This window comes from Myodes glareolus, chromosome 9 (genome assembly GCF_982192425.1).
Source record: "Myodes glareolus chromosome 9, mMyoGla1.1, whole genome shotgun sequence".
Classification (NCBI taxonomy): Eukaryota; Metazoa; Chordata; class Mammalia; order Rodentia; family Cricetidae; genus Myodes; species Myodes glareolus.
Genome location: NC_142034.1, coordinates 12,135,756 through 12,148,219, shown reverse-complemented (window position 1 = coordinate 12,148,219; position 12,464 = coordinate 12,135,756). Strand labels below are relative to the sequence as shown.

At 44.3% G+C, this 12,464-nt stretch overlaps 1 protein-coding gene across 4 annotated transcripts in view; it reads left to right on the top strand.

The window, feature by feature from the left end:
- Map2k6 (mitogen-activated protein kinase kinase 6) overlaps positions 1 to 12,464 on the top strand; it is a 141,950-nt gene that overhangs the window by 111,734 nt on the left and 17,752 nt on the right. For all 4 annotated transcript variants that reach the window (XR_015738727.1, XM_087909835.1, XM_048446116.3 and 1 more), the window contains exons 8-10: positions 480 to 607; positions 2,377 to 2,454; positions 3,805 to 3,944. Coding sequence is in view for 3 of the 4 variants with exons in the window: in XM_087909835.1 (XP_087765961.1) it covers positions 480 to 607; positions 2,377 to 2,454; positions 3,805 to 3,944 (346 nt within the window). In the remaining variant the exon portion in view is untranslated. The remainder of the gene's footprint in view (positions 1 to 479; positions 608 to 2,376; positions 2,455 to 3,804; positions 3,945 to 12,464) is intronic.

Below are 12,464 nucleotides of genomic sequence, written 5' to 3'. Positions count from 1 at the left end.
CCACACTTCTGGGGGGGTTCTGTCTGTGTCTTCTTTCTTCCCACAAGGATACTGTGATTGTAGACACTCACTCACCCCCCCCCCCCCACACACACACTGCAGCAGGCTTTTTACATGGGTGCTGAGTATTTGAACTCAAGTCACCATGGATGACAAGCACTTCTATGCACTGAGTCATCTCCCTAGCCCCGCAAGATCACTTTACATGGGACATTTGGTTTGGTAATCGTGTTTTCTAGTTCTTACTATGTGTGTGGCAGCCATGAAGTGATGAGCAGAGGAGACAGGCTTTCCCTTTTGGTGTTTCATAACCCCGAAAGATACAGACAAAAATGTGAAGAATTAAAAACCAAGAGGGAAAAAGCAAGGATTGCGGTGACATTGGTGTCGGGCAGCTTGGCAGAGGCTGAAGTACAAAACGAGTGACGAGCCTAGAGCCATCTAGTGGTGGAGACGTGAATCGTCACTCTTTCTTTCAGATGTCAAGCCTTCTAACGTGCTCATTAATGCACTGGGCCAAGTGAAGATGTGTGACTTCGGAATCAGTGGCTATCTGGTGGACTCTGTCGCTAAAACAATTGATGCGGGTTGCAAACCATACATGGCTGTAAGTTCAGCACCCGGAGGGGTATGTGTGTGTGTGTGTGTGTGTGTGTGTGTGTGTGTGTGTGCTTGTGCTGAGAAATGCACCTGTAGTAACATTTCATTTGTATTTTAATAAATAAAGCGTGCCTGAAGATCAGAGAATAAAACAGCTCCTGGTCAGCCATACAGGCCAGGCAGTGGTGGCACACACCTTTAATCCCCGTAGCCACACTAGTTGGGCATAGAAGCTGGGCGGTAACGGTGCATGTCCTTAATCCCAGTGCTAGAGAGGAATGAGGAATATAGACGGGAAGAGACGGCTCTCAGCTCAGTCTCATTCTGAGGATTCCTGCAGGCAGGATTGCCATTTCAGACTGAGGATTTCTTAGAGGGGAGAGCTCTCTAGTGGCTGGCTGCTTTGCTTTTCTGATCTTCAGGTTGAACCCCAATATCTGTCTCTGGGTTTTTATTATTTGTGCTACATGCCAAACCAGGACAGAAAATAAGAAATGGATGACTATAAGGGAAAATTGAAATAAACCTCAGATTCAAGAAATAGTCTGCATTGGGTCGTTTTCTTAAGGGTCTTATGCCAGAAATCATCAGTCACTCGCTCCATGTACTATCTCCATCCTTTGAAGTTATATAACCAAAATACCACAAACTAGGTACCCTACAGACCACAGATAGTTTTTATGGGCTTTTTACTCTGGGAAGTCCGCGGTAAAGATAATGGAAGGTTCAGGGCGTGGTGAGAGCCTGCTTCTCTGGCTCCTTGTGGCTCCTTGCTGGTCCTCATGTCATGGAAAGAGCAGGGGAATCTGTCTCAGGCTTCTTTTATGAGGGTATTAACCTTATCCACGGGGAATCCACCCCAAATCCACAATCATCTTATCAAGATACAGCCTCCTGTCATGGTCACAGGTGGGATAAGGTTTTAACATGTGCACTTTGGGATGACACAAGCTTGCAAATCATAGCACACACAATATTTATATATATATATACATATATACATACATATACACACATATGTATACACATATACATATGCACATATATACATATGTGTGTATATGTATATATTATATATATGTGTATGTATTACCTTTCAAAATTAAGTTGAAGTGGCATATTGTTTGAAAATTCATGTAAGTAATACACAGTGTCATACATTTTCCACACTGATTTGCACGCAAGTATCAGCTTGATTGCTAAGGATGGAAGACTGTGAATAACTCAGATTCCCCACACAAAGCAGGTGTGGTCATCCCAGAACACCTGAACGCCTGTGCTTACTCCCTGCGCACTAGCAAGACCTTGACATTCTTTCAGCTGGGAAGAGAATGTTCATTTTGGAAATGGACTTGTGTTTGGGTTTGAAAACATCTTGTCCATGTCTGAGTAAGGGTCCCTAAGGCCTCTTAACATCGGACAGTATCTGGGAACTTCTTCAGTTTCTTTTGAATGGGTTTTGAGTTGCTGGTTTCTTTTACCAGGGATGATTTTAACAGATGGAGAGTGTGAACATGGACCCTTGTTCTTAAGGCAGTTAAGATTTGATATGAGGGATCTGGATTCGTTGCTGCCTTTAAGACCAATATAAGGGAGGAAACTCCTATGGAGATATTTCATAGCTCGTGATTACCCGATCTTTTGGCCTGGGAAGAGCATTAATAGAGTCAAATAACTCATTTGGCAATTGGTTCCTTCTCCACCCCAAGTCTTTATTGAGCTACACATAGCATCTTAGTTGTCTTTCCATTTCTTAACTGTCTGTCTCTTTTCCAGCCTGAACGAATAAACCCGGAGCTCAACCAGAAGGGGTACAGTGTGAAGTCTGACATTTGGAGTCTGGGCATCACCATGGTAACCTACAATCATCATTGTGGGCTATGAGGTTCTGAGCATGAAACTGGATGCGGTGGGTGGTCTTTGGGGACCCAGAAGCAAATGCCATTGACACCACATTTGGGCACACTTTCCTGTCTGAGATGGCAGGCCGTTTACCCGGGCTGATTGTTTGCAGTGTGGTACAGTGGAAACCCTTGAGTGTGATCTGGCCATCCAAATTTTTCTGTCTTTTACTATCATATGACCTTCAGCAACTCATGTATTCTCATAGACAGTCTTTCCAATAGACATGGGGTTAATCAATTTCTTATAGTTCAGATTAAATGATTATAATCAAGACAAGAAACTTAAGTTGCGAAATGAATACTAATGTGTGGGTCCTGGTAGGCCAAATGCACTAAGCTGTGTATTTTTTTTAAGTTTTTTTTTTTTTTTTTTTTAGACCAGATTTCATGTAACCCAGTCTGGCTTCAAAATCTATATGTAGCCCAGGATGACCTTTAACTTCTGATCCACTCTCCATTCATAAAGTGTTGGGCTCACAGGCATGCACCACCATGCTTAGTTTGATACCATGCTGGGGATCGAACTCTTGGATTCTTGAATGCTGTACAAGCACTCTTCCAACTGGCTGCCGTCCCCAGCTCTGCACTGCACATTTTCATGGTGGAAGTTTTATATGTTGAAGTCATCTATCCTAAGAACACAACGACAGACAATGTACTTTCCCCCAGCATGGCCCTGTGACTGCAGTCAGTTGGTGCCTTATCTCTTACCTCTGTCTACGTGGTCCGTGTGTCTCTGAGGTCTGGAATTATCCACTGTGGTCCTGGCTCCTGCCCAGGACCAGCAGCTGATTATATCCAGTGAGTTATTCCATGTCCCTGCCCAGAAAACATGTGATTCTGTAACAGCAGAGTGGCCTTTACGCAAGTCCAAAAAAAGATCAGTCATTTGGTCCGGGTAACTTTTTTTTTTTTAAATTTTCCATTTCACCGAGGGACCTGTAGGTGGCAGCAGAGGCACAGTGCTGCCAAAGTTATGCGTTGGTTTCTGGCCAGATAGTTGAAAAACTGGTTGTTTCCTGTCTTGAACTTCAGTGCTCTTGGCTGATAAGTTTTTTTTTATTAACTAGCACTCTGGGTGTTATCAGGGGGCTCGTTTATTTTAGTAGGTCTAAATAGCTGTCGCTACTAAGATAATATTAAAAAAATAGCTCTAAGATTTTTGTGAGGATGGGTTTCTAGTTTATTTTTCTTCCCTAATTGTACTTGAACTTCACCTCTAGTCCTCCTGAAAAGGAACACGGCTGCTTCCTAAGAACCCTCCCTAAATGGTTGCCTCCCCCTGTTTCCCTCCTTTCAGATTGAGCTGGCCATCCTCCGGTTTCCCTATGACTCTTGGGGAACTCCCTTCCAGCAGTTAAAACAAGTGGTAGAAGAGCCGTCCCCGCAGCTCCCAGCAGACAAGTTCTCCGCAGAGTTTGTTGACTTTACCTCACAGTGGTAAGAGGACCCTCCATCCCACAGACCTACGCTAAAGAAGACAGATCATTCTCATGACTCCTCCATGGGGTCCGATTCATCACATACACTCATTTCAGAAGCATCCGTGGAGTGTGTCCTCTATGCTGCAGAACACAGGCCTTGCCCCTAGCTCCAATTCCAAGTCTAGTAGGGGACTCAATGGTGCCAATATTTATTTGGTAGCATCACGATTGGATTGGCAAGACCAGGGATGGAGATATGCATAAGATATTTGGAGGATATAAATTAAGATGACGCGTGTGTGTGTGTGTGTGTGTGTGTGTGTGTGTGTGTAGGATATAAATCCTGAGCGGAGGTCATGGAAGGCATTTCTCCAGCTAAGGTGAGTGAGGCAGGAAAGATGGCATCAGAAGGATTGCACTGTGTCGCATCACCGAAGCAGGGAAACCGCTCCAGGACTTTGTGGTGGCCAGTTAATTTTAGCCGTTGCCTTCACACACTTTAGAGTCTCAGTGAGGGATGGTTTAGAACAGGTTGGCCTGTGGGAAATCTGTGAGGGGACTGTTTTGATTAGGCCGATTGATGTGGGCTGAGCCTAGAAGTGAGAGGTGTCATTCCCTGGGCTTGGGTTCCAGACCATACACGGGAGAATGGGAGATGTGTGCGAGAAGCCGCATTCCTCTCTTTATGCTCTTGACGGGGACTGAGAGATGACTAGCTGTTCTAAATCCGTGCTGCCCTGACTTCCCACTGTGCTGGACTATAACCTAGTATTGTGAGCTAAAAAGAACGTTTTGTGTCTTAAGTTGTGTCCTGTCCTTTTATCCAAGCAACGGAAATGAAACCGGGACAAAACTGTAAGCCATCTGATATTGGTTACAGACAAAGGTAGCGAGCCTGGTGGAAGGCTAGGGATGGGGAATTGATGCAAAGATTTCTTTGCGCTGAGGAGATTCTGGGGTATTCAAGAACGTGGCTTGGATGTGTACAAGTTATGCAGAGCTTTGCCTTCTGCTGAACCCACATTGACTGCGGATGAATTTGCCTGTGCAGTTCTAGTAGGCACTGTTGAGGATTTGGAGGCAAATCCAAAGAAAGTTGAAGCACAACGAGGGAAGGGTGTTACCCGTGTGGTCAAGGAGAGTAAGGAGGACATAGTATTTTCCAGGTACTCTCGTGATGCCTGTCTACACGGTGGCCATGATGCTTAGTGTAGCAGGATGGTAGTGACAGCTGCAGACGCTGCCGGGAGGAAGATGCCAAGACTGCAAGGTGGAAAGAAGTCACTCTAGATGGCTCTTCTGTGAAAACAGATGGGAGCTAGGAGGGAGTGGGTGGGTCAGAGCTGTTTGTGTTCCCAACGGTGGTTCTTGGAGGGAGCAGTCCCAGCCACAGTTGCCACTGTGAATTGACCTAGACCTGGGAAGTCTCCCTGCGGTACAGAGAATGCTGAAGCAGTACTCTGTTGGCCTTGCTTCTGTGGAAGTGGTGTTTCAGATACAGCTTTTGCCGGAAAATATGATGAGACAGGGCAACTCTTTGTTGCTTAAGACCTTTTGGACGGTTGCTTGGTGCTTACCCCTTTCCTGATCCTGGTGCTTTCCCCTCATGTTTTACGAGGCTACCATGACGGTTTATTCCAAGTTTTCGTTTTGGCGGAAACACCAAAGAGAGCTGGAGTACTGGGCACTAGGACAATGCTGTTGGATGTCTTTAATAAAAATGTCCCCTCCCTTCTCTGGTCTCCTGAAGTGCGTCCTGTTTTCCTTGAGTGATTGTGTGGGTGAGGGGTGCATCTGCCAGCTTGAAGCTGCGTCATGCTCGATTTTGCCTTTTAGATTCAAGAAACTTGATGGGTTTTGTTTTTATTTTGTTTCCTTGTCCCCCCCCCCCATCCTCAAGTGTTTAAAGGTCACATAGGAAAAGCCGTGAGTCATGGTGCATCATTGACTCCCAGACTTCTCAGGAGAGCTCTTGCAGGCGAGGAGCCTGTGGCAGGAAGTGTCTTCAAACGTCCTTTCAGTTGCTCTTCTCCTACCTAGGCCCCTTCCCCAAGGATTCTGGGTATTTCATGAAGCTTGGGGAAGAACATGGCAGGTGTGAAAAATTCCAGAAGGTTGAGTATCCCGTTGTGGATCCATGGTTTAATGTAGTTCTCTGTTCTCCTTGTACATCCAGTGGCCAGTCTCTGGTAAAGTTTTCCAAAGTACTGACTCCTGAGCTCTCGTCTCAGCATCAGTTTTTTTCCAAGTATTTGCAACCTTAGTATTTGTCTTCCTTAGGGTTCCTGTTGCTGTGAAGAGATGTCATGACCACAGCAACTCTCATAAAGGAAAAACATTTAATTGGGCCTGGCTTGCGGTTCAGAGGTTTAGTCCATTATCGGCATGGTGGGATGCATGGTGGCATGCAGGCAGACATGGTGCTGGAGAAGGAGCTTAGAGTTCTGCATCTTCATCTGAAGGCAGCAGGAAGAGAATATCATACTGGGCCTACCTCAGGCATCTGAGACCTCAAAACCCATCCCTAATGACATGCCTCCTCTAACAAAGCCACACCTCCTCCAACAGGCCACACCTCCTAATAGTGCCACTCCCTATGGGTTTATGGGATGGGGGGCGTTTTTTTATTCGAATCACCACAGCGTACTTCAGATGCAACCTCTAAGCCTGTGGCGAGAACCCCGATTAGATGTCAGCTCTGTGAACAAGCCTTCAGCTGCTGAGCATTCCCTAATGCTTTTTGTGGGCAGCCAGTACCATCATTCAGTTATTATTCTGCATCAAACTGGTCTTTCTCCCTCTTTATTCAGCTTTAATGTTTTCCCTTAAGGAGTCAAAGCATTGAAACTTTTGCAAACATTTATAAAAATGATGTTGGGACTTAAGTGAGTAGAGCAGTTGCCTAGCGTGTGTGAGACCCTGGGTTCTGTCCCCAGGGTACAGAAAAAAAACAAACAACCCCCCCCCCAACAAAAAGAAAATGTCAAAACCTTGAGAGGTGAATGTGTTCTAACTTTAGTGTGTGCACACTTCTGTGCAGAGAGTCCAGGTGTCTGGTCTTTGCTCATTCTATAGCGACCACATTGTTCCCACCTCCCTCCAATCCTCAGAGTCCTCGTGACTGTCCCTCTGTGAACTCCTCCTCTTTCTCCTTTTCTCTGAATTTTAACCCCAGATGTCATAGTTTATTCATCTAGATATTTTGGGCTGTTGATCTGTTGTGGATTTCCTGTAAGTGTTGAAAGTCTGGCAGCTCTGCTAACACTGTTATTTTATTTGCATACAATGCAGAAGTTTGTCTCAATGGTGGAGTTCATTAATAATAGTAACAAGAGTGGCAAAGCTCATAACACGTCATTCTGGAAGTTGTCACAGAGCAGGTCTTTTCTACTTCTAAATGATTTTTTATTGCTTTTACTGAGCTATACATTTTTCTCCCCTCCCCTCCCTCCCTCCCTTCTCCCCTTCTCCCCTCTCCCATGACCCCCACATTCCTAATTTATTCAGGAGAGACAAACCTTTTTAAAAACTACAAAATTTTATTTATTTATTGTTTTTGCGGGTGCATGCATGCCTGAGTGTATGTTTGTATACAATATATGGTAGGAGCCCTTGGGGACCAGAAGAGAATAGCAGGTCCCCTAGAATTAGACTTATAGGCTGTTGTGAGCCACCTCGTGGGTCTTGGGAACTGCACCTGGGTCCTCATACGTACACAAAACCCTACACGCATGCACACACACACTAACGCACTTGCACTCATTCCATTTCTCCAGAATTAAAATTCCGACTCCTCATACGATGGGACCTTTGTTTTTCTGAGTAGTTTTGCTCACTTGACGTGATCTCTAATTCCATCTATTTTCGTGCAAATGTCAGAGTTTTATGTTTCTTTGAAGATAAAGACATTTCCACCACACCCATCCCCATACACCTACATACTTATTCTTTTTCCATCCGTCTGGATCATGGACATCTAGGCTATTGGACCTTTCAGTTATTGTGATTGTGTGACAACATGCTTGTTGTGAAACATTTGTAATGGGAAGCGGGATAGTGGAGGTGACAGAGCTGGGTCCTATGATGATTCTAGTTTTAGATTCGTACCAAGCCTCCATTGTCCTTTCCAAAGTAGCTGCACAAGTTTACCCGCAGCAGTGAACAAAGGCTCCTCTTTTCCTGCACCTTTTCCATCATTTCTTCTGTTTGTTTTCTTTTTTTAAACGTTATTTTGTTTGGAACTTTCACCCATCTATGCAGACTGTATTTTTATCTTATCTGTCCAGCACTACCTCCCTCCAGCTTCCCTTACTGCTGCTACCTTGTCCACCTCCCAACTTCCTGTCCTCTTTTTAAATGATTATTAAGAATCCCTGAAGTCCAATTAGCGCTGCAAGTCCTCCAAGGAGAATGGCTCTCGCTCCCCAAGCAGCCATCAACCACACAGATCTTCCACCAAGGATGGGGGTCTCCAGGGATCCCTCCCCATCCATTTTGGAATTTTGATGGACTTGATCTTCTGCGGGGGGGGGGGGGGTGTCTCCTTTCGTAGTAACAGCTGTTGTAAGTTGATATGTGCAAAGCTATGTTGTGTGCAGAACTCAGCCTCTTGCTGCCCTTCCCTGCACCCTCTGGCTTGTACATTCTTTCTGCGTCCTCTCTTTTATTGTCAATAGCCATCATATCTAAGAGGAGATGGACTCTCAGAGTGCTCTTAATTTGGAGTTCTGGGATAGCCAAGGATGTTGAAACGTTTTCAAGTCTTTATTGTCATTTGTGTCTCTTTGGAGAATCATCTATATCGTCCATTAGTCCATTGATTGATCGGAAGGTTTATTCATTGGGGCGTTCGAAACTTGTCATTGCGTAGTATAGGTAGGAAATCCTCATCTGGGGTGTAGATGACAAAGACTTTTCTCCTGTTCTGTTGATTGTCTTTTTACTCTGATGATTGTTTCCTTGGCTGCAAAGGAACTTTAATGTCATGTCATCCCGCTGTTCACTTCTTGGGATTATTTTCTGTGGTACTGGAGTCCATTTCAAAGTTCTCGCCCGTGTCAGCATCTCGAAGTGTTTTCAGAGGAAAACAGAGAAACACCAATTCTTAGAAATCCTTCTATTATGTATTTATTGCAAAACAGCACAGCAGATAGGTACTCCTTTTCCCCAGTGTGTTTGCCACTGAGATTTAAAGACTCCTCAGGTGGGTAGTACTGACCTGCTTTTCTATTGGTGTGACAAAACACCACTCAAGGAAATTTCTAGAAGAAAGAGGTTGTGGTTTCAGAGGGATAAATCTATCCCAAGGAGGCGTGGGAGCAAGCAGTAGGCATGGTAGCTGGAGCAAAAGCCAAGGGCTCAGATCTTGAACTCCAAGCAGAAAGCAGAGAGTGAACAAGGAGTAGGGCAAGAGATTTATCTATCTATCTATCTATCTATCTATCTATCTATCTATCTATCTATCTATCTATTTATTTTTATTCATTTTACATACCAACCACAGATTCCCCACCCTCTCTCCCGCCACCTCTTATCCACTCCCCTGAGAGTGTATGGCCTCCCATGGGGAGTCAACAAAGCCTGGAATATCAAGTTGAGGCAAGACTACCCCCCACCCTACACACACACACACACACACACACACACACACACACATCAAGGCCAAGCAAGGTATCCCTGCATAGGGAATGGGCTCCAAAAAGCCAGTTCATGCTCCAGGGGTAGATCCTGGTCCCACTGCCAGGGTCTCTCAGATAGACCAAGCCGTGTAACTGTTACCCACATTCAGAGGGCATAGTTCAGTCGTAGGGTGAGATCTTTAAGCTCTGAAAGCCAGTCAGTTCCCAGTGACGTACTTCCTCCAGCAAGGCAACACCTTCTGACCTGCTCCGAACCGTGAACAGTGTCACTGAGTGGGGCTCACGTATTCAAATGCCCGAGATTATGAGAAGCGGTTCTCATTCAAACCACCACATGACAAAACAAGCCTTGTTTTTGGATATAAATGCTGAATTCTAGTAGAAAATCCTTACAGTCTAGTCTTGTAGAAAGTTTAATATAAGAATGTGTTAAAAGTGGGATCTTAGCAGATGGAACATATATGTATATATACACAAAATGTGCACACACATGTATATGTATATATGTACATACTATGGACCATACACACGTACATATATGGTTCATATGTTTTGTATTGTGTGTGTGTATAGTGAATGGATTTGAGTGTATATAGTTGTTCATGCATGTTTATTGTGTATGTTTTTGTGTGTATGTAGGTGTTATGTGTACATGTGAAGGGGCGGAGGTCAGCTGCAGGTGTCGTTTCTTGGGTATGATCCACCTTATTTTTTGAGATATGGTGTCTCATTCAACTTTGGAGTCTTGGCCACGAAGCCATAGGATCTTCCTGTCTTTACCTCTTCAGTGCTCAAATTAGAAGTGTGATCTGCTGTTCTTGACTTTTTCTGTGGGTTTTGGGGCTCAAACTCAGGTCTGTATGCTCATGGGGTGAGTGCTTTCTTTACTGAGCCGACTCTCTGGCCTAACAGCTCAGCAGCTTTCACTAGAACCTCTTTGTAAATGTTAACACAAGAAAGAAACAAGCTGCCTGCTGCCCCAGTGGGTCCTCCAGACCTAACTCTGGAGTCTCGGTACCCAGCTGATGAGCCAGCCCATTGCCATACCCAAGTGTGTTAGAGGCCTGTCCAGATGTCCAGATGTCAATACTGTTTGACTCAGGAGCTAGAATGAAAGAGTCAATTAAACACAATCTGCTTGTTCAGAAAAGGGCAGTGAAAGAGGCAGGAGATTATTTATTTGTCTTTTGTCAAATGTATGGCTTCAGAGGCACGCTGTGTTTTTATTCTGTGGACGCACCAAATAGCCCTTCTTGGAAATGATGATCGGGGGAGTTCAAATAGGCAGAAAGCCTCTGGTCAGCATAAACTTCAAGTTAGCAATTCTCGAGGCAGCACGGGTCTGGTTTGTAGTCAGCCATGGTCAGGACCCTGTGTTGTGGCATTTGGAAGAGGAATTAGAGACGTTAGCTAATTGCACACTTGAAAATGACAAGCCACTCAAACATTCAAAAGTCAGACTTCGATCCAAGAAGAAAGTGGTGTGCCTTTGAACCCCAAGGTTGTTATTTTATACGGAATTTCAAGCGTTTCCTATTAAACATGGAAAATTTGCTTCCGCCCTAACTTTATCTTGGGTTTTTTTTTTTTTTTTACTATTCTTAGTGCCACGTTTGAAGTGTTTTTGATTTAAAAGATGAAGAGAATAGGTTAGATGTGGTATATTAATTCAATGAATGGTCTTTCTTTCCCTTCATTCTTTCCTCCCTTTCTCCTGCTATTATTTCGTCTTCTTTAGAGTTTTACTGTAGGTCTGTATGTATGACTGTCCTAAAAGTCCCCCTGTAGCCCAGGCTGACCTTGATTCTATAATCCTACTGCTTCAGCCTCCTGAGTGCTGGAATTACAGACATCATTACTATGGCCAGCTGCTCTGTAAGTCCTTCTTATTACAACTCTGTAGTTGGGGATAAACTTTCCTTTCTGACCAGGGGCCGTAAGTCAAGAAGTATTGGGCAACTGGGCAACAACAGCATCTGAGGCTTGAGAAATTGTAACACGTTCTCACTGATCAACTATAGTGGCTTTTTTTCAGTTTAAAAAGTACAGATTAAAACAAGACAGAAAATTTTGTAAATTGTTCTGGAGGCTAAAAATGTCCTGTCTCAAAGTCACTTTTACTTTAAACTTGAAAGCCTCAGGGCTGAGGTTACAGCCTGGTGGTGGAGTACTTTCCTAGTCTGCGCAAGGTCGTGGGTTCTCTCTTCAGTGTTACTATGACAAGAACATCAAAAAAAGAGGAACTTTTAAAGTCTTTAGACCAACTGGAAGATCGCTGGTTGCTACAAGAGCCTATTATTTTAACAAACCATTCCCTTAGTTCTATGATTGAGTAAAAAGTTAGTCATAGGAAGGTAGAACATAAAAGTGTTCCAGATTTAATTTACTTTAAACATTTTTATTCCCTCCCCTCCCTCTCTCCCCCTCCCTCCTCATTCCCTTTCTCCCTCCCTCCTCTCTTTCCCTTCCCTTCCCTCTTTCCCTCACTCCCTTTCTCCTTCCTCTCCCTTCCCTTCCCTTCCCTCCCTTCCTCCCTCCCTCCCTCTGTCCCTCCTTCCTTCCTTCCTTCCTTTCCTTCTGTTGGGTGTAAGCAGCCATGGTGTACATATGAAGGTCAGAGGGTAACATCTGGGAGTCCATTCTCTCCTTCTACTGTGTGGGTTCCAGGAATGAAGCTCAGGTTGCCAGTCTTGGCAGTAAATGCCCTTACCAGTTGAACCATCTTGCTGCCCCCTCAAATTTCATATTTAATCATTTGAATATTGAGTGTAGCTTTAATGTTGTGTTTATGTTTCTTTTTATTGATTTAACAAGTAAAACTGATTAACCAATGAAGAAGAATTTTTAAGGTTTAGATTTGCTTTGAACAATAGCTGGATATCTGGGGCTTCTGTATA